The following is a 22,419-nucleotide window of genomic DNA, read 5'->3' as shown; positions in this document are numbered from 1 at the left end:
TTTCACTATGGCATTAAACCAGCGGTGAATGTGATTTGGGTTTGTAAACATTTATACAACTTAGCATGACGATTATTCTCTGTAACTGTACTCTAAAAGCATGTTTTGTTCTTATTGTGTGAACAATTCATCCATACATACATTTCATATTTTAAACTTTTTTGACCTTGTAATCAAAACGTTGGAACTGGATCTTCCAGTGATGCGACATTTGATGTTTTCTCTTGTGATGTCTAAAAGAAACAGAAGAAACATACAGAAATGTGCAGAAGGAAAGATCTGTCGCTACTCATTTACAAAATTTTTTTTTTTTTTAAATATATATATATATAACCTTTTTTTATCCTATAAGAAGACATACACATAAACTACAATGGAAGCAGATTTACCTATTAAATCCGGTCGATGCGCAATACATTTTTTTTACTGAAATTTAGAATTAAAGTCTATGGTCTATTTCTCTATTTTACAGTATATTTTACGGTCTAGTCTCAACGTAGATTATGAAATAATGAGGTTAATGAAAAATGAAAACTTTATTCACTTTTTTTTATTTTTTTTTATATGCGCTAGGAAAACAATGCCGTAACAGGACAAAATAAAACATGTTAGTCTGATAAATATTAAGGCACAACACACAGAAATCTATAAGGCAGTCAATCTTCATAATAGAAACTCTTTGGTAATCTTGTCACATGAAGAACAACAGCTGTCTTCACTAATGAGAAATCAAGACATTGTTCTCAGAAATACACATGATTTATGTTATGTACTGTATATATAAGTTACTGTACATCATGTAAAAACAATCAAGTTTTAAATGTTCTGCCCTCAACAGTGTTTGTTGCATAAACTCTGCGTACAGTGTGTGACCAGTAAATGAGAGGATGGTAGTGCCTGATAGGGTTAATATCATTTTTTAATAACATTATTTTTGTTTATTATTTTTTTTTTACGAAGAAGGTCGTAAGACCGAAAGCTGGCAAATAAATTGATCTTGCACAGTGTTTGAGTGTGCGGCTGCTGTATTTTTACAATTTTCCATGATGATTTAGTTTAGCAGCACCTCACTACAAGACTTTATTGACGGATGAGCGGTGGCTTTTTCTATTTTTATATTGTTTTGTTTAATACAATTAAATCAGCAACAAGAAGGTGCTGAGTTGGATAAATGTTATGACCTAAAACCGAAAAGTACAACATGATAAGGCACTGACAGTTATACAAAACCACATCGTTATTATTTTCCTGGCTACCTGTAGTATATTGAAATGCCACTTAGATGAACCCAACAAATCAAATACAGGCCTACAACCACAGGAGAGCGATTATAAGGAATGTTCTCTAGAATCTGCCTTTTCGGCTCCAGCTGCATGTACACTGCTGCTCTGCCCATCAGTGACCCATCTGAGAGGTGATGAGGGTGTAGTACGCCCCCTGCTGGTGGAGGAGCTGGTGATGTGTCCCCAGCTCCACCACAACCCCATTCTGAACCACAGCTATAAGGTCTGCGTTCTGGATGGTGGACAGCCGGTGGGCTACAATGATGCATGTGCGACCCTCACGCGCCTTATCCAGAGCATCCTGCACTATCTACTCACAGGACAGAGAGAGACACAAAGGGAAGTAAGCAAGAACATTATCTTCACTATTTTCAAGCAGATGTGAATCTCAATTTTCCTGCAAATACAGGAACAGATTGAATACTGTCTGTATGAACAGGTGACCAAAGTCCATTCAATTCTCAAACTCATGATAGGTATTTATGGTTATAACCATAGCGATATATAACACTCAAAAGAATGAACTGTGATCATACCTTCTCACTCTCAGTGTCCAGAGCAGATGTGGCTTCATCCAGCAGCAAGAGTTTGGGGTTGCGGAGGATGGCCCTCGCTATAGCAATACGCTGCTTCTGCCCTCCTGACAGCTGCGTACCCTTGTCACCTGCCTGCGTCTGGTATTTCTGCAACCAAAAACAAATAAATACAAAATTCACACAATAAGGTCTAGTTTATGACTGTAGACAGTCATTTAAATGTTGCTTAGTTTGTTGGTTATAAGATTAGAACATTTAGAGAGTTCTGATATCTGATATCTGCATCGAGGGATTTATTCGGTAAATGTGTTTCCATTGTAGTTTATGTGTATGTGTCTTCTTATAGGATAAAAAAAGTTTTATGTGTGGATTTTAGAATGCCGTTTTCATCCAGCGGTTTTTATATTCCAAAATTTGCATAAAAATAGGTGGATGGAAACAGCTAATTGTTCAAAACTTTGGAATCTGCATAATTTTTTTATATTTTATCAAAAATATAGAAAATAATTATATTGTGGAATATTACTACAATTTAAAATAACTTTTTTCTATTTTAATATATTTTAAAACATAATTCCTGTGATGGAAATCTGAATTTTCAGTATTATCAGATAGCATACAGCATACATATCCGGGCCTCATCTGGGCCAACTATGGCACATATGGCTCAGTTCTGGCAGCGGCAAAGGTCAAATGGGCCGTATTTGGCCCACACACATCAAGCCGGTTTTAGGGTGAGTTGTGGTTCGCTGTTTGTGGGCCAGATACGGCCCATTTGACCTTTGCCGCTGCCAGAACTGAGCCATATGTGCCATAGTTGGCCCAGATAAGGCCCGGATATGTATTCTATTGCCACACACACTCAGGCTGAGTCATCACCGTCATTCCATGTGGTATGTGGGCCAGAAGAATGTGGGAGATGTGGGCCTCAACTGGGCCAGATGTCATTAGCTATCTGGGGAAATGTTGAGATGGTTGTTCTGCTTAATACTTTGGTGGAATCCATGATAAAAACATTTTCACAGGATTCTTTTATTATTAGACATTTAAAAAGAACAGCATTTATATATATTATATATAAAAGATTTCTGTTACTTTTGATCAATTTAATCCATCCTTGCTGAATAAAAATATTAATTTATTTTAAAAGAAAAAAAATCCAAACGTTTGAAGGGAAGTGTATATGAGAGTGACTTCTGTGTGTTTTTTGTACCTCTGGCAGCCCCTCTATGAAGGAGTGTATGTTAGCAGCCTTAGCGGCCTGTTCGATCTCCTCCTGGCTGACTTTTCTGTTGTTGTCTCCGTATGCGATGTTCTCTGCCAGGCTGCAGTCAAACAGCACAGGCTCCTGGGAAACAATGCCAATTTGAGAGCGCAGCCAGTGGATGTTCAGCTGCTTGGTGTCATTTTCATCCAGCATCTGTTAACAAAGGGTAACTGTAATTAGTTTGGGCAAATAAATAGGATTTATTACTGGTATAATACATCTCAACACTAGTTAGATTTTTTTAGACTTGATTATATCATTGGATTTGTTACAATCTATCATGCTTTTTGACTTAATGGTCTATTTATTTTGCTATAATATTTATTTGATCTTTTTTTTTAATGTAGTTATGTTCACATTTATGATAAAAATGCATGCAGTGTGAGTTCTTTTTGACTACCTTGGAATGTGGTTTGATCGATTGGATCACAAAAAATTAGGGCCCGTTTACACTTTTAAGCGCTGTCCACTTGTGATTGAATCACCTGAACCATTGTTAATGGCATGTAAACAGGCCTGTGTTATATGATAGTCATAAGGACCTGAAGTATGCAGGTGAAAGAGAACCATCCTTTGATGTGCATGTCCGGGTTTCCTTTTTCAGGCCTGCCGTATTGGTTATAAGTTACCTTATCATTGACCTTGAGAGAGGTAATAACTGAGAGAGGATTTTGACTTTTGTGTATTTAGTGTGAGTGTACTGTATAACAGTGTATGTGCATGAGTGACATTTCGCTGAGCTGGATCAGTGATTAGAGACCGTAAAGCTACATGTCAATTGAGGTACCTGGGAAAAGAGCTTAACAAATCAATAAATGTCATTATATAAAATGTGCACCAAAAAAAAGAGGCTATAAAATGTGGCCTCTGAGCTACTTGTCCATCTGTGTTTTCACCTACCACTTTGCCTTGCTGAGGGTCATAAAATCTCTCCAGTAGCTGGATGGTGGTGCTCTTGCCACAGCCACTGCTGCCCACCAGGGCGAGAGTTTGCCCCTTCTTCACCCGGAGCCTGAGCCCCTGTAGCACTGGTACATCCGGCCGGGACGGGTAGTTAAAGCGCACATCTTCAAAACCCACATTCCCTTCAAATTTATCCTGCAGAAATCACAGGAAACAGCCACATTAGTGCACATGTGTATATACTAGACTTGACATGACTCAGGATATTTACGGTGGGCAGAGTCCAGCTCTGTCTGAGGTCTTATCAGATAAGGATGGAGCTGCAGAACCGATAAATGATTAATTTCCAGGACTGATGCCTGGGACAGTTAATCATGACAGGCTTCTAGGAACTCTGAAATCTTGCCTAGAGGTAAGACTCACTACAGTTTAAAATTTTGTATCTCTTGTTGGGAATACTGTATATCCTGGTGTTCATATTTATGTACGAAAGGAATACCGGCTTGTCTCCATTCTCTGAGGCGTTGTCAATGGCGGGGACTCTGTTGATGAGCATCAGTACATGAGAAGCAGACATCTTGGCCTTGGCGTAGTTTGGAGTGAAGGAGTTTGCCTCTCCAACAGCCATTGCTCCATACACAACAGCTGAGATCACACTGAAAGACAGAAACAGATATATTACCCATGGTTATAATCGTTAACTAAAACAATTACAAAAAACATTTTTCGTTACTTGAAACAAAATAAACGTTAACTGAAATAAAACAAAATAAATATTTTAAAAAATATTTTGTTTCAGCTATTTGCCAAGACAACATTTTTCTTTTAGTTTTAACTTGAAGTACTAAAATAACTAAAACTAATAAATAAAAACTGTATAGACGTATTGAAAACAACAGCAACAACAAAACGACTAAAACATCCAGGATTTGGACAATGAAACACTGGCCAATATAGTGTTGGAGGTTTCACGCCTATATATGTGCGGCCTGGTGGCCAACCTTGACTGATTTTACATTATATCAGTAATGTACTCAGAGCAGAGCGTGAAAGTTGAATTAGCAGAGTGTGTCTTTACATAAAATATGTACAGAGCCTGTACAGAAATACTGAAATCCACACAACATAATGGGAGACATATCAGAGTTCAAAAGAGGACAAATTGTTTGTGTGTCTCTCGCTGGCTCATCTGTGACCAGGACAACAAGTCTTTGTGGTGTATCGAGAGCTACGGTATCCAAGGTAGTGACTGACTCGAGAGGAAAATGTCTGAAAAGGATGTCCAGGTACTAACCAGGATTGTATCCAAAAAAATATAAAACCACAGCTGCCCAACTCACTGAAGGATTAAATTTGCACCTCGACTCTCCTGTTTCCACCAAAACTGTTAGTTGGGAGCTGCACAGAGTCAATATTCATGGTCGGGCTGCTACAGCCAAACCTTTGGGCTGTGGACAATGTGAGACATGTATGTTCTCTGATGAGTCCACCTTCAGTGTCTTTTCCACATCCGTAGGAGTTATGGTGTGGAGAAGCCCCAAAGCGGCTTAATGCCCGGACAGTTGCTGCCCAGAGTGAAGCACGGGTGGATCAGTGATGGTTTGGGCTGCAATATCATGGCATTCCCTATACTGTGCTTGATGCGTACGTCACTGCCAAGGACTACTGAACCATTCTGGAGGACCATGTGCACCTAATGGTTCAGACATTGTACCTTAAAGGGGGTAACATGTATCAGCACGATAAGGCACCAATACACACAGCAAGACTTGTGACAACAATAAAGCTTACTAAACAAAAAAAAAAGTTTAGTTCACATTGAGTTCATATTGAATGAATGAAAAAACTGATGTTTTCCCAACTCATTATTCCAGTTATTATCAGTCAGATTACATTGCATATATGATGTATATGTGTAGCCCATTTCATCATCTTTATTAAATTAAATTATTAGTTAAAGATTAAATAGCAGTGTTTACCCATAGCCTCAGATTCTAAGTTTTAATTATCTCTCTGTTTGAAAGCACTCTTTTTAGATAACATGAATCTTCTTGAATCTTCTATATGTAAACGTAATGGATCACCAGCCTCATCCGTATGTTGTCTTAGTTGACCATCTACATTCATGGCACATCTGGTTCGTTTTTTATGGAATTTTCTTTCTATAATCATTAATTGACACTGTAGAAACCAGCAGACTCTGGACTTTCCAGTCCACTCCCACCAGACACCTGTACTTCAGTGTGTTGTAGCGTGAGTGTGGATATATTGCCCATGTGTCTCTACTACCTGATCTCACTCACATTTGAATTACCTGTGACAGACATGCAAAACTACTGGAATCTTGTTAATTCTACTGTGGGGTCTTTTCCTCACATATTCCTCAGTCTGCTGTGAGTGGGTCTAATAACAGTCATGTATCGAGCCACTTACAGGAAGACGCCCTCGAAGGTCATCATCTTCTGTTCAATGAGCCAAGAGCCGAACTTGAAACAGCCAGCATAGGCAAAATAGATCATCGCTTGAGAGAAAGAGAACGTCAGGCCGAAAACATGTGCTTTTTTCTTAGCGTTTCTAGGGAAATCAGACAAACATCAATTATCTCACAAGCTCATTTTGAATCCTAACAGATATATAACAGACATTTACAGAATTATTATTAGTCAATTTAAACATACTTGTAGGGCACAACTAAGTTCTCCTCATACAGACTCTCAAACTGGCTTTCCCTGGTCAACGAAACCACAGTGCGGATATTCTCAATGGCTTCTGTTGCAATCTAAATGGGAAAAATACATTGTGGACAACATAGTGAAATAAGACAGTTGATTTAAGTTGAGCCACATTAAAGTATACGTATTAAATGTTCACCTTCCCAGCATGCTCAAGCTCTTTCTTGTCTTTTAGAGCATGTCCTGCCAGTAACTTCATCTGAATGGCTCCAGCCACAGCCATGATTGGCACAATGGAGAGAATGAGGAGGGTCAACTGCCAGCCATACACAAATGAGATGATAATGGCGGTGCCCAGGTTGGCCACATTCTGGGCCAGTGTTGCCATTCTCACTCCAGTTGCCTGTGGGAAATAAAGTCATGGTCGTTTGAGATGAGCTACTGTGTTAAATGGGTACCACTTACAATTTGAGTCTATAGTAAACAAAACATTTCATTTAAATTTCAACAATAATACAATACATTTTTATTTATTTAATGACCAATATTTTACTTAATTTGTACACAATAAAAAAGTACAATTGTGGTCATGTTGCTAAAGCACACCAAACGGAAATTAAATTGAGCTTATTTTCACAAAAATACAGTAAAAGATTAAGTAAACAGAGAATATCACCAATAGTTATGTTTGTTACTGAACATGGGTATCAATTTAGGTGATTGGCAAAAGTTCTATGTAGGACTACGTTTTACTCTCTGTAGATAGAGTGAGACTTACGCCCTGCACTTGAGCTGTATCTGCAGCCAGCCTGGTGGTCAGCGAACCCACACTGTTCTTAGTGTCATCAAACCAGCTCAGGTCCTAAAATACACAGACAGGTGTTGTTCTACTCTCCATCAACAGACCATCATGAATAGGTTATTTGGGGTTGACCTTCGGATGACTGGTCTATGTCAATTATCATCTCACCTGTCTCATCATGGCATTGAAAGCTTTAAACCTCAGTCGCATGGTCAGAATCTCACCAGCTTTCCCAAAACTGTAACCCTAAAAGAAATTAAAATATTGAAAAGAAAAAGAAGAGTGAAAATTACACCATAATGAGACCATTTAGACCAGTGATTCTCAACCTTTTTTGGAGCAGCGCCCCCTATCCATTATCCAGGTCCCTTACCGCCCCCCACCATTTATTATTAAATCCGTAACTTTTTGTTACGTGCTGTGAGAAAAGGCTATAAATCTCCACCTCCAACATCCTCACACGCAACATAGCCTACTAGCCGAGACTCCTTCTTTATGTGTACAGATGTGACGTAATGACGCAATACTAGCCGAGACCCCTTCTTTATGTGTACAGATGTGACGTAATGACGCAATACTAGCCGAGACTCCTTCTTTATGTGTACAGATGTGACGTAATGACGCAATACTAGCCGAGACCCCTTCTTTATGTGTACAGATGTGACGTAATGACGCAATACTAGCCGAGACCCCTTCTTTATGTGTACAGATGTGACATAATGACGCAATACTAGCCGAGACCCCTTCTTTATGTGTACAGATGTGACGTAATGACGCAATACTAGCCGAGACCCCTTCTTTATGTGTACAGATGTGACGTAATGACGCAATACTAGCCGAGACCCCTTCTTTATGTGTACAGATGTGACGTAATGACGCAATACTAGCCGAGACCCCTTCTTTATGTGTACAGATGTGACGTAATGACGCAATACTAGCCGAGACCCCTTCTTTATGTGTACAGATGTGACGTAATGACGCAATACTAGCCGAGACTCCTTCTTTATGTGTACAGATGTGACGTAATGACGCAATACTAGCCGAGACCCCTTCTTTATGTGTACAGATGTGACGTAATGACGCAATACTAGCCGAGACCCCTTCTTTATGTGTACAGATGTGACGTAATGACGCAATACTAGCCGAGACTCCTTCTTTATGTGTACAGATGTGACGTAATGACGCAATACTAGCCGAGACCCCTTCTTTATGTGTACAGATGTGACGTAATGACGCAATACTAGCCGAGACCCCTTCTTTATGTGTACAGATGTGACGTAATGACGCAATACTAGCCGGGACACCTTCTTTATGTGTACAGATGTGACATAATGACGCAATACTAGCCGGGACACCTTCTTTATGTGTACAGATGTGACGTAATGACGCAATACTAGCCGGGACACCTTCTTTATGTGTACAGATGTGACGTAATGACGCAATACTAGCCGAGACCCCTTCTTTATGTGTACAGATGTGACATAATGACGCAATACTAGCCGAGACCCCTTCTTTATGTGTACAGATGTGACGTAATGACGCAATACTAGCCGAGACCCCTTCTTTATGTGTACAGATGTGACGTAATGACGCAATACTAGCCGAGACTCCTTCTTTATGTGTACAGATGTGACGTAATGACGCAATACTAGCCGAGACCCCTTCTTTATGTGTACAGATGTGACGTAATGACGCAATACTAGCCGAGACCCCTTCTTTATGTGTACAGATGTGACATAATGACGCAATACTAGCCGAGACCCCTTCTTTATGTGTACAGATGTGACGTAATGACGCAATACTAGCCGAGACTCCTTCTTTATGTGTACAGATGTGACGTAATGACGCAATACTAGCCGAGACCCCTTCTTTATGTTTACAGATGTGACGTAATGACGCAATACTAGCCGAGACTCCTTCTTTATGTGTACAGATGTGACGTAATGACGCAATACTAGCCGAGACCCCTTCTTTATGTGTACAGATGTGACATAATGACGCAATACTAGCCGAGACCCCTTCTTTATGTGTACAGATGTGACGTAATGACGCAATACTAGCCGAGACCCCTTCTTTATGTGTACAGATGTGACGTAATGACGCAATACTAGCCGAGACTCCTTCTTTATGTGTACAGATGTGACATAATGACGCAATACTAGCCGAGACTCCTTCTTTATGTGTACAGATGTGACGTAATGACGCAATACTAGCCGAGACCCCTTCTTTATGTGTACAGATGTGACGTAATGACGCAATACTAGCCGGGACACCTTCTTTATGTGTACAGATGTGACGTAATGACGCAATACTAGCCGGGACACCTTCTTTATGTGTACAGATGTGACGTAATGACGCCTTTGCTCGAATTTCTCGCGGAAATCCACCAGTACCACTGGAATGAAAAATATTATTACAAGCTTACCGTTTTGAATCGAGCTAAGGCAAGCAGATAGTTTTGAACACTGGCTGGTAATGTACTTGCTCAAAAAAATATTTAGATAATTTTTAACACAAAAAAGTTATGGACAACAGCTTTAAATGTTTGATTATTCATGTTAAATGTTAGAAAAATTCATTGATTATTCATGTTAAAAATAAATAGATATATAAGACTGTTGTTTATTCACATGTTTAAAACAAATAAATAAAGTAAAGCCAACATTTAAAATCATTTTGGCAGTTTTTTTTTTTTCTTTATCCATTTGAAAATCTTGTTAAAATATGCTATTATAAACTCGTAGGGGCAACAAATGAATTTCCGACTCTCTCCCATGCCACTCAAAGAAGATAAGATGGGCTGTCATTAGACAGTAAAAACGACCGTAAGCTATACGGTCATTAAATCGGTAATGTTTGCATTTAGGTTTTATTACGCATTTAGGAGAGTATTGCAAGAAGCTGCTTACATTAACCTTACTTTCAGAAAAATAATTAATACAATCATAATTTTTAATGAAAAATGATGTTAGAATTGTAGGCCTAAAATACCTTGGTATCAGCTTGTTTTCATCAATGGTATAATTAATACAATTACAATTAATTTGGTTTGTCTTGATTCTTGAATCTTCTAACAAGAATAAACACATATGACTAATTAAATTATTATTGTTTTATTAATTATTTTGAACTATCTTGAAACTATCCAAGCAGCGTTTCGTGCTGAGATGTGACAGCAGAATTAATACATTACCAAAATGTGATTACAGACTATATTTAAATTATCCATCAAATTGTCTCCTTACAGTCTTGCGAGTTAACAATAATGCCTGACCAGTAAATTACTTGGAGAACAAAGAAAACATTTTGGCATAAGGCATTGGCATTAGTTATTGGCAATTTAAAAAAAAAGTTTTACCTTATAAATATGATTTAGTTTAATTATTTTTAAAATTCGTCGCCGGAGTGAATGGGAACATGATTTACTGAAAAAAATGTGAAAACATATAAGTGTTTCTTAAGTCAGTACTTTTTTAATGGCTTGTTAACTTTCCATTCCTCTGCATGATTCTAGTCAGCGCTGGATTCTAGCCACCACCTGATTGTTGTCAGCGCGAAACTTCCTTTTTGAGCATGTGAATGCCGATTCTAGTCAGTGCTTGAGCGCTGGTATATGACTGGAAAATAATAGAGTCGTTGCAAAAGAAACGATAGCTTACATGTCGCATTAAACTGGCAGATTTTAGAATGTTGTAGGCAATTATTTTGCAAGTAATTACATGTTTAATCTAGTCTTGCCTGGATCTTTGGTGTAAACTCGTGATGGCCCCCCATGAACACCTGAACATCCCCCTTTCAAAAATCTTGCTTCCAACTTGCTTGAGAACCACTAGACCAAGACATAACATTATTTCTTAAAGGACAAGTTTGGTATTTTACCCTTAAAGCCCTGTTTACAGATCGTTTCTGATGAAATCGAACGGTTAAGATTAAATTTTGGACACATGCTGCTGTCCCGAGAATTTTAGGATTCTTTCGCTCCCCCTCCTCCAGAATGGCTGCATATGTGCACTGGAACAATCCTTCCTAAAACGCATTAAACTTTCGTTTACAAAGACGTGAAACTCACCGAGTGGTCAGGGGTGTTCACTGATATGCTCACACAAAAATCGCTGCAAAAGATGCTTTCCAACAGGTTTTATCGTAGTTTTTCATCCAGTACAAGTCAATGGAATTGGACAAAAACTACGATAAAACCTGTAAAATTTGTATTACACTACAGTTCAAAAGTTTTGGATGTTTTAGAAATAAGTGTCTTATTCGATCAAACATAAAACTAATATTGTGAAATACATTTGCAGATTAAAATAAAAGTTTTGTTTTTAATACATTTTAAAAATGTAATTTATTCCTGTGGTGGCATAGCTGAATTTTCAGCATCATTACTCCAGTCTTCAGTGTCACATGATCCTTCAGAAATAATTCTAATATGCTGATTTGGTGCATAAAAAGCAATGTTGAATTATTAAAATGATCAATGTTGAAAACAGTTGTGCTGCTTAATATTTTATATGAAGCTGATCCTTTTTTACAGGACTCTTTATTGTTGAGGAAAAAAAGAACAGTAAATATTTTTAAATATAAAGCTTTTGCAATATATATTAATAATATATATTATAATACACTTAAAAACCTATTTTTAGTACATATAAATTTACCTTTTCCAATAATTTCTGTTCTTTTTTACTTTTTTTTTACTTCGACAAAAGTTAAATGTAATCATTCATCATTTAAAATCTTTAGCATTGGTAGTTTGAAGAAACAAATAATTGACAGCTATGTCTGCTATTCATTGGCGCAGACAAAGTGGTATTTCACAACAGTTATCAGCTTTTAGATAAGAAAGATCACAAGAACTTTTTACCTTCTTCATCTCTGACCTTTGAATTGAATATGTATTAAAGGCACACAATGCTATGGGGGGTAGTAACCATGGCAACAGACGTGGACAACTTGTTACGTCTAGCGGCACGCTCACACTGTTGTTGTTTCGTTCAAACATTATGGACCATGGCAAGCAGACTTTGGGACAAAAGGAGAACTAAAACGAGGATCAATATCAGTGTGGCGTTTTTGAGATGCCAAGAGCTCCACATCCGCAACTAACTTCGACTTGACAGAGACGCCACTCTTGCATGTACTTTATTAGACAGGTGAGCAAATGTACATAAAACTAATCAATGTTATATAGCTCAACATGATGAAATGTTAGAATATGATCAGTATGTTATTCTAATGTTGATCTAGCTTACTGCTAGTCTCATACAGATAAACTAAAACATAGAATAACATTATAACTTTCAACTCACTCAAATGCAGTTTAGTGTGATAGTGTAGACCAAGTGAAACAGAGCTGTGTTACCTCAAGTTTAATTTGCCAAATAAACTGATCTGTGTGAGTAGTAATTCTGCATTTGCGGGTAGTTCGGTAGAATGAAATGTCCTAATTCCTTTATATCCGCGGGACTCGTGTGTGGCGCTGATATCTGTCTCTAATTAGCAATCGTGCCATGCTTTATACCACAGTCATGTTAAAAACATCAATGTATTCACTCATCCATAAACATTATTAGATCCATTACGACAAGTTCCATAATTCCGCTTATGCGTCATCAACCTACGCCTTGGTTATTGTAAGAGGTTAGTGACCCCTAGCGGCAAAAATATTACATATTGTAGCTTTAAGATGGCACCCAAGAAATGTATTATATAGGGTGTCTTAGGCAAGTTCTACAATTTTCATTTTGTGTGAAAGTTGGTTTGTGTGAAGTTCATTGTGTGTATTCAAATGTAAATATTAACACAAAACAAACCTGTAAGAACAGAGTGAAAAAGGACACAACCCCAATGCCAGCAAACAGCAGAGAGTAGAGTTCAGTCCTCTGCCTTATCAAATTCTGATCATCCTCAGCAAACACCTACAGAAGAAAGAGGAAAGAAAGAAGAGTTGGGCCATAAATGTATGAGGAGTAATGTCTCAATATTGTTGACTGTCAATAATGGTAATTATTATTGATATTTCATTTTCTTGTACAACATACAGCAATAATTTTAGAGAAAATGACTGCAAATGCGGGCTGCATGCCTCCGTTGATGGTGGCACATAAAACTCCAACCACCATGTACGGCCATTCCGGTTTATTCAGTTTCAGGACTGACAGGAAGGAGATGTCTGGAACCTTTTCCTACAGAGAAGAAGTAAAATACAAAATACAAAAAAATTAAATATGAAAAAAGTATGTAAAATAATTACAATCAAATCAAATGAATAATTTCAATTGAATCTTGATCGTAATTTGAAGTTCCTTATAAAGGAAATACTTTTTTTATTTTTTATGAAGATGACACTCACAGCAAAATATATGAGCAGCATATCTACATAATGTCACCAGACAGATAGATTTATGGAACTTTTTTAAACTATCCCATTTTGGTTTGATTTGAATTGAATTGGATGTATAAAAATAAAGCTATTAAAAGGAATTAAATTGATGAATTAATTGATAAATGTAGGCAATAATAGTATAGCCTCAGTTTCTTACTTCCTCTATCTGTTTCTCTTCATCCTGCTGATCTTTTTCTGAGCCACTTCTGGATTTCTGTCTGAAGAGTGTGTGATCATTTAGAGAGGTGACTGAAGGACTCTTCTCATCCATAGTGATCTCCTCTTTGTCCTCCGCTGTGTCCTCTGTGCTCTTAAACATCTGTGATGTAAATACAGGAACTCAAATTGGACCCCATTTACATTCTGAACACATTTACCTGTGTTATCATGCATCAGTATGTTATCGGGAACAGAAGATCAAGTTATGACATTTTGATTAAAAATTACAGACTCAGTGTGATGTTAATGCCGTTTCATGTTTAAAATAGGCTTTTTTAACCTTTAATGTAAGAACAATAGGAGGAGAGAGGAAACACTGGGAGAAGAGAGGGGGAACAGGACCCGGAAAGGACTTGAACTCGGGGTGCAGCTACACCATATGTATGAGTGCTGCCACAAAGCTCCAGTGTTACGGGGTTCAGTTGCATATGGAGCTCAAGTGTGTACATGTGTTGTACTATGGGTTTCTAACCTGCATAGTAACAAGAGTATGGTAGATTCCCTTTCTCTCCATCAGTTCGTCATGTGTGCCCAGTTCTGCTATTTCACCATTCTGGAATCCAGCGATGACATCAGCGTTCCGAATAGTGGACAGCCGGTGAGCCACTATAATGGTGGTTCTGCCCAGCCTCACCTTTTCAGATGTAAAAAAAAAAATTATATATATAATTATATATATATACACACAAAATTTTCAGTGTATTTCCAGACTTTTCTGGACTGCTATATTTTTTTATTACCTTATCTAACGCTGCTTGCACGATGGCCTCACTCTCGGCATCCAGAGCAGACGTAGCTTCATCAAGAAGGAGGATTTTTGGATTGCGCACAAGTGCTCGTGCAATAGCAATACGCTGCTTTTGTCCACCACTCATCTGGGTGCCCCTGTCTCCAGCCAGCGTCTCAAATTTCTGAAAATGAACAGAGATATTGGTCAGAGCCTAATCTTTGTTATCAGAACAAATGATCACCTTATACATAAGAATTATTTTGCAACATCTTATCCTACATCAGGGAGCTTCATGATGAAGTCGTAGGCATTGGCTTCGCGTGCAGCCTGCTCAATCTCCTCTTGGGTGACATCTTGGCGACCATAGCGGATGTTTTCTGAGATGGTGGTGGCAAACAGCACTGGCTCCTGACTAACTACCCCAATCAGTTCTCTCAGACTTCGAACGTTCAGAGAGCGAATATCATGACCGTCAATAGTCACCTGATGAGTTAGAGGAAAAGAAAAAAGTTTGGATGAAGGACAGAAAGTTCAAAAAGTTCATACCTCTCTGCCTCTCTTTCTACTTACCGTTCCTTCTTGTGGGTCATAGAAGCGTTGTAGCAGCTGGACTGTTGTGCTTTTCCCACACCCACTGCTGCCCACCAAAGCAATGGTCTGTCCACTCATGACTTTAAGATTCATTCCATTCAGGACCTACACAGCCAAAAGAGAGCCATAGCTAGAGTCATTTCATTCTGTCAAGTTATTTTGTTCAAGTTAATTTTTATTTATTTATCATTTGATGTTCCTACTTTAACATCCTGCCGTGACGGATATATGAAGTGAATGTTTTTGAACTCTATGTTTCCTTTTACAACATCAAGTTTGTAACCTTCCTCCGAGAAACTGTTAATGTTGGGTTCCTGTTGGTGAAAAAAAAGGATTGTGAGATTTAAAATACAAATTCCAGTAAGGGATAAAGGTAAATTCACAATCAAACCCCATTCGGACTAATAGACGTCAATAACACACTAATTGCTCTACACAAGAGAAAAATTATTCCCCGTGGTCTTCTATTCATTGCATCTCAGCAGGGAACCACCTCTGATCCTGAGACCTGGCCATATTTCATGCTGCTAAAACAATGAGTGGAAGTTATGCAACTTGGCTCTGGATTATTTGTGCGCACATTTTTGTCTCTGGATTTTATCTCAAAGCGGTTGTCTGCTTACCGTGTGTGTGGTGTTTGTTTAAACTTCACCATCTTAGTCTAAATAAAAGACAAGTTCAGTGCTGTGTGTATGTGTTTCGATTGTCCAGGATTTTCCTTCTTGGAAAAATGGACAGGAGTTAAATATAAAACAGTTCTGATGTTCTGTCATGTTCAAAAGTTCAAAACACTAAAGTGACTAAATGAGCCGCACTTTCTGAAGGAGAAAGGAGACGTAGATTTACTGTACTTTCACATGGGTGGGATTGGCTGAATGATCTGTACTGTACAAGACAGGACAGGACAGGACAGCTTAAAGGATATAAAAATGGCCAGAATACATCTGGAGCTATAGCACAATAAAGTCAGGAAACAATACAATAAGCTTTAAAAGCCAGGTTTCCCAACATTTCGACAAATGGATTTTCCACAACTTTTCCAGGGATTCATGATAGCATAAGTATCTTTTAATTCATTGGCTGCAAAGAAATGGCTGCAAATTTGTATGGCAGGTATCAATTCTTGAAATTAATAAATGTAAACATTTGTACTTATTTACACTACCCTTCAAAAGTTGGGGGTTAGTAAGATTTTTTTGTTTTCTGTAGAAGTGAAAGTAAAGACATTTATAATGTTACAAAATATTTCTATTTCAAATAAATGCTGGTCTTTTAAACGTTCTATTCATCAAAGAACCCAGAATGTTTCTTGAGCACCAAATCAACATATTAGAATGATTTCATAAGGAGCATACGACAGTACTGGCCACTGAAAATTCAGCTTTGCCATCAAAGGAATAAATTACATTTTAAAATAGAAAAACAGAAAAAAAGTTATTTTAACTTTAATTATAATATTTAATAATATTTTACAGTATTACTGTTTTCACTGTATTTTTAGGAGAGACTTCTTTCAAAAACATTATAAAACCTTACCGACCACAAACTTTTTAACAGTAACATATGTACAAAAATGGTAAAGTATTTGTGTACAAAATGGCCTCAGATATGAATGTGGCTCATTATCATGGGAGCTCCATTTATACTTATACCATCTTATTCCTGGCCTCGAGCCTTTCAAAAGACATGGATGGATATATTGTGTTACGATAATTACTGTAGGAGAATTCAATCTGAACAAGACATGAAGCGTCAATAAGAGTTTAGAAGCTATAAAAATGCAGTGCTATTTCTTTTAAAAAGGGGAAGTGTTAGGTTTAGATGGGAGGAACGGTCAGAGTTCAGGTTTAAAAAAATTTTTTTACTCCTTAAAGCAGAGAATAAAATATTAATATCCTGTCTAACGCCCCAGGTAGCAATTATATTACGGAACTGCATTGAGGACAATTGTTTTTTCTTCCAACATTATGAATTATAATATCCTGAAAGAATTTATGATTAGCTAACAATGAGTTCACTCACATGATCAATGATCTGGAAAACTTTGTGGGCGGCCCCTCTTGCACTAGAGAAGGACTGGATGTTAGGAGATGTTTGACCAATGCCGAAAGCTCCAATTAGGACGGAGAAGAAAACCTGAAATAGAGGAACAGAAAATGCACTTGTGAAACAGACTCATGCATATTTAACAATCTGCTTTAAGTTCCCATAAAGAAAACATAATCACTTGCTATATTTATGATGTAATCGTTTTTTTTTTTTTATTATCATACAATATTTGACATACGACCAAATTCTGGACCAATGTGACTGTGGGCTTTAAATAGAAGAGTTCTGAAGTATTGTGTTTGACATAACCTTGCTGTGACTCACCGTTAAAAGTACACCGACATCATACTCCTCAGCCAGGATGAGAGTGCTGCCATACCAAAAGGCCAATGCATAGGACATATAGATCATGAAGAATGTGAAGCCCATAGCAATGTTCACAGTGATGGCCTTCCTTATGCCAACGTTCTTGGCATCCTCTAAGTTTTTGTGATACCTTTGAAAAACAGATAAAAAGGCACATATTTATTATCCGAATGCAAAAAACGTATGAAGATCACACTGAATAGAAAATTCCCCACCATCTTCCCCATAATTTTTCCTATTCACGTTTTGGGACAAAAATAGACTGAAACTTTTAGGACCAAACCATAAAGTGCTAAAACTGGTTTGGCAGGTGAGCTGGTTTAGGTTAAATTTAAATTGTTTTAGGATAAATGAGAGTTCATGTCTGACATTCTAAACAGGATGATTTTCAAAACCACCTCTGTATCTCTTTCTTCTGTCCACCAAAGGCAAAGACAGTTCTGATGGCTGACAGCACTTCCTCAGCCACTGCTCCAGCCTTGGCATAGGCCGTCTGCTCCTTCGACGTGAATGATGTCATCACCTAATGAGACAGGGATAAATTGTTGTTTTTTCATTGATTTAAAATAATATTATTAACCATTTTATTTTTAGCCCATCAACTTTATCTCTTTGTGACAATAACATACTTCCATGACATCATTTTTAAGCCATACATTTTGTTTTGTGTATATATTATATATATAATGTTTTTGAAAGATGTCTCTTTTGCTCACCAAGGCTGCATTTATTGGATCAAAAACAGTAAGAATGTAAAATAATATTACAATTTTAAATAACTATTTTAACATGTTTAAAATGTAATTTATTCCTGTGATGGCCTTTGAAATTTAAATTCAGTATTTGAAATAGAAATAAAATAAATGCTGTTTATAATTCCCCCCTCTCTCTCTCTCTCTCTCTCTCTCTCTCTCTCTCTCTCTCTATATATATATATATATATATCCTTGATTGGACAAAATTAATTGAATTCTCTTTTCTAGCTAGTTAGAAAAGTACTATAATAAATGTACTTCAACATGAGTCATTGTGATTGTGTTGAGGGGCACCATGTGGGTCTCTATATTCCTTATCATCCCACCTTTGCGATCATAGCGGCTGAGATCCCGAGTAAAGGGCTAACAGCGAGGATGACGAGGGTCAGTTTCCAGCCTTTGACAAAGCCAATGATGATGCCAACGAAAAAGGTGGTGAGATTCATAAGCAGCATGCCAAGCTTATCTCCAATGCCTTCATTTATTTTGTAAACATCACTGGAGAGGAAAAAAAGAAGAGTGGTATATATATGCCATTGTGTGTGTAATATCTAGGTAAATTGCTTTTATTGCATGTCATACTCTGTGAGGCGTGTGTTGAGCTGTCCTGTCTCAGTGACGTCAAACCAGCCAATCTCTTGTTTCATGATAGAGTGGAAGAACTTCTTTCTAAGTCTCTTCACCTGACGTCCTGCTGCAAGAGTCCAAAAGGCCACCTGCATATATGCCGCCACCAAGACTACAAATCCCATGATACTGTAGTATACAGCATACCTGAGAAGGAGAAACACGACTATCAGACACTTAGAAAGACTTTTATATTACTTAAATTAAAACATGAAATATGAAGGAAAATGGCAGTGTTCCAATACAAAGCACATTGGTCTTACCTTGTCATCTTATCCCCCAAAGTCTCATTACTGGTCTGTGGGAGGGTGAAGTCTAGAGATTAAAAGACTGCATGTTATTGTTAGTTTTTATAAAAACCTCACAGATTCCCTTTGTAACAACATTACAGTGATGAGACATACAAATTATACACTCACTGGGTGGAAGGGTGGTATTCTTTAAATTCTCTAATAGTTCATTTTCTGCAAAGCTGTTTGTCATTTCTCCAAATACAATAACCATGAGAGGAAGTACTGCCCCATTGGCCATGGACATGATTGTGCCAAGCAGCATCAGAAAAATATCTACACCATCTGCATAACGAAACTGACAAAAGGACACACAAGTTATTCTTTGAGTGAAAATTAAATTAAATAACAAAATTAATTATCCATGCATTTTTAAAGCTTATGCAGTTCAATTGTATTGTTTGGTTGTGGTTGCATATTTAGTCTTGAGTATTTAAAATGTATTTAAAATGTTTTAGTGTATATGATAGTGACATTATTATTGATTTCACAAATAATAATAATAATAATAACATATTCCACTCACTATCTCTAATGGTCCCACCATCTCCATCTTTTCTTTCTCCTCTTCCTTTCCATTTTTCTCACTGCTGGAAGAAAAAAACACAATTAAGTTTTAAGAATTAAAAAAGTAAACAATAAAAATAAAAAAATGAATCAAATTAAATTAAATTTGAAATTAAATGCATGTAACTAGTTACCACAGGTACCACAGATGTACTAGTTACAACTAGGTCTTTTTTTTTTTTTTTTTTTTTACATAGTTAACTTTTTTGACTACTTAAATCAGTGGTTCTCAACTCCAGTCCTCGGGACCCGCTGCTCTGCCCATTTTGTATGTCTCTCTTATTTGACACACTCAAATCAGTTCATGGAGTCTCTCCTGACGAGCTGATGATCTGGTACAGGTGTGTTAAATAAGGGAGACATACAAAATGTGCAGAGCAGCGGTCCGGAGGACTGGAGTTGAGAACCACTGACTTAAATGATCTAGCCTACATCTTAGGCTACGTGAGAAGATATACTATGCCAGGACATGAGCCATAAACCATGATTACAGCTCAAACAAATGTATTTGTAAGAACAAATGGCTGTTGAAACATCAACAAAACATTATTATCACCAAAAAACATTTACCTTCCATCTCCATTTTCCTCCTTCTTGCCATTTGACAGTTTCAGTTTGGACTTCTTGCCCATTTTATCTCCGATGTTGATAGTCCGGGTAAGTGTTAATCTTAAGTGAATGGTCTGGATGGGGCAGGTGGTTTTGTGCTGTGTTATATAAAAACACACTATAACACACTGTGCAATTACAGACAATAAAAACTCTGTAGCATTTTGAGTTGACAGATTGAATACATATTAAACCGGGTAGCATACACAGATGATTCCCTCCTATCCCATCAACAGCATTACACACTCATTTCACTTACATTTTAACTTCAAGGCGTTATAATTGCCTAAGGGGTCAGAGAACTGAAATTCTAAATTTCGTCGGTCCCACACTGAAATACGTGCGCATTTTAAACATTCAAAGTTGGTGAGCATTGACGAGCCTAGAAATTACTCATGTTGCTTTAAATGCTGTCGCTTTAAATAACGTTTGCGACCCTTAAAAACGTGATTATCAGAATGTCTCAAATATCATAGGTAAAATCATAAAAATTGATTTGTAACGTTAATCTTATTGCGATAGTAGGCTATACGTTATTCACATTGGAAGCTTTCAAACTGTTTGTCATTTTTGTTGAATCTTTTTTATGACAGTGGCGGCTAATACCGAGTCACCACAGGTAGTAGCCTAGTTTAATATAACGGTAGTCGTGACTACTATTTTGTCCGAAAACGACAGTTACTATGGTAAATTCGAGGATATGATGAGCATGATGAAAGATACATACCGCTCAGACGCTGTCGTCCCACCCTACTGTCCCACAACTGGTGCTCTGCTGAGGCGCGAGAGCGCAGAGAGGACCTTCTGCTAGAGCGCAGTCGCGCGCGCGTTTATACAGCCTTGAGTTTATTATGTTACTGAGTATTACATCATTTACAACCTCCATGTCTCATGGATGTCCTCCCTAAGATGCTTTAATGATTGAAAGGCCTTTAAGATGGATAAATGAGATTATCTTCAGAATTTGTCACGTTCTACGAATACGCTGTAGCCTAGGTCTCCAATTACTTTTTTAGTATTACAAGCACAGATACATTTGTTTTATAAACTAAAATATAATATAAAATTACCCTAGCATCAACAGTAGCTAGTTTTAAACACACTTCATGTCTGTATCACCCCCTCCCCGTATAGGGATTTTGGCCTGTCCCACGTCAGAGGTCTGACCTTCTCAAATATTATCCAACAATTAAAGTCGTCATTATTTTGACGTGTCGTGATATAGCCTAATTGATATCTAATGAATAATAAATATATAATTTAGAAAAAAAATATGTTATTATTAACTTATTTGAATGACAAAAACATGTGTGTTCCAAAATCTTGTTACCAAATGGATTTCCGCATTACACAAAATTCATTCAATTTTATAAATTTGATCTAATATTTAGTAATTAAACAATTTCACCTCCCTTCCCTGTCCATTTATTAAAAAAGAAGAAAAAAAAATTTCTTTATTACTGTTTTTGAAATAAATGATATGAAGAGGGCTTTATGGTTATTGCTGAGATGGGTCATGGGTTCACTTTGGTCACTCAAAGTAAAAAAAAAAAAAGAAAAAAAAAAGTAAAATACAAACTAAAAACTATTTTGCGTGGTTAGAAACCGGACTGAAAACGTCTGAGTGGTAATTTCAAATCCCTTTTTTGGTCAGATACAAGGAAGTTTATACGAGTTGTATGTGTGAATATAGTACCACGTGTTCCAGTTACATAACATGCAATAAAACTCAATAGTGGCAAAGGTGACATTACTAAGCATATCTTGT

General features: G+C 37.3%; 1 protein-coding gene and 1 long non-coding RNA gene across 3 annotated transcripts; both read right to left on the bottom strand.

The window, feature by feature from the left end:
* Positions 1 to 517: 517 nt before the first annotated feature.
* On the bottom strand, positions 518 to 21,527 carry abcb4 (ATP-binding cassette, sub-family B (MDR/TAP), member 4). Of its 2 annotated transcripts, none has more exons than XM_082148750.1 (28): positions 21,379 to 21,527; positions 20,613 to 20,749; positions 20,002 to 20,065; positions 19,605 to 19,773; positions 19,449 to 19,500; positions 19,141 to 19,332; positions 18,885 to 19,056; positions 18,202 to 18,326; positions 17,762 to 17,933; positions 17,411 to 17,524; positions 15,592 to 15,702; positions 15,368 to 15,493; positions 15,077 to 15,280; positions 14,808 to 14,978; positions 14,540 to 14,701; positions 14,006 to 14,167; positions 13,505 to 13,648; positions 13,277 to 13,381; positions 7,632 to 7,709; positions 7,440 to 7,523; positions 6,861 to 7,064; positions 6,668 to 6,768; positions 6,423 to 6,563; positions 4,489 to 4,645; positions 3,987 to 4,184; positions 3,033 to 3,239; positions 1,820 to 1,966; positions 518 to 1,593 (listed from the first exon to the last, which is right to left on the bottom strand). In XM_082148750.1, the coding sequence occupies exons 2-28, from the start codon at positions 20,672 to 20,674 to the stop codon at positions 1,396 to 1,398; spliced, it is 3,822 nt and encodes a 1,273-aa protein (XP_082004876.1). In that variant the 5' UTR covers positions 20,675 to 20,749; positions 21,379 to 21,527; the 3' UTR covers positions 518 to 1,395. The 2 variants fall into 2 exon arrangements, with proteins under 2 accessions (XP_082004876.1, XP_082004877.1); XM_082148751.1 differs by having other exon boundaries at positions 20,002 to 20,062.
* On the bottom strand, positions 10,813 to 13,270 carry LOC309483118. Its single transcript, XR_014200498.1, has 2 exons — positions 11,597 to 13,270; positions 10,813 to 10,963 (listed from the first exon to the last, which is right to left on the bottom strand). It is a non-coding gene; the product is annotated as an uncharacterized lncRNA (long non-coding RNA).
* Positions 21,528 to 22,419: the final 892 nt, after the last annotated feature.

Source organism: Leuciscus leuciscus (genome assembly GCF_965113295.1).
Source record: "Leuciscus leuciscus genome assembly, chromosome: 20".
In the NCBI taxonomy this organism is placed as follows: Eukaryota; Metazoa; Chordata; class Actinopteri; order Cypriniformes; family Leuciscidae; genus Leuciscus; species Leuciscus leuciscus.
Note: the sequence above shows the minus strand (reverse complement) of the source record. Positions and strands in the feature narration are given on the sequence as shown.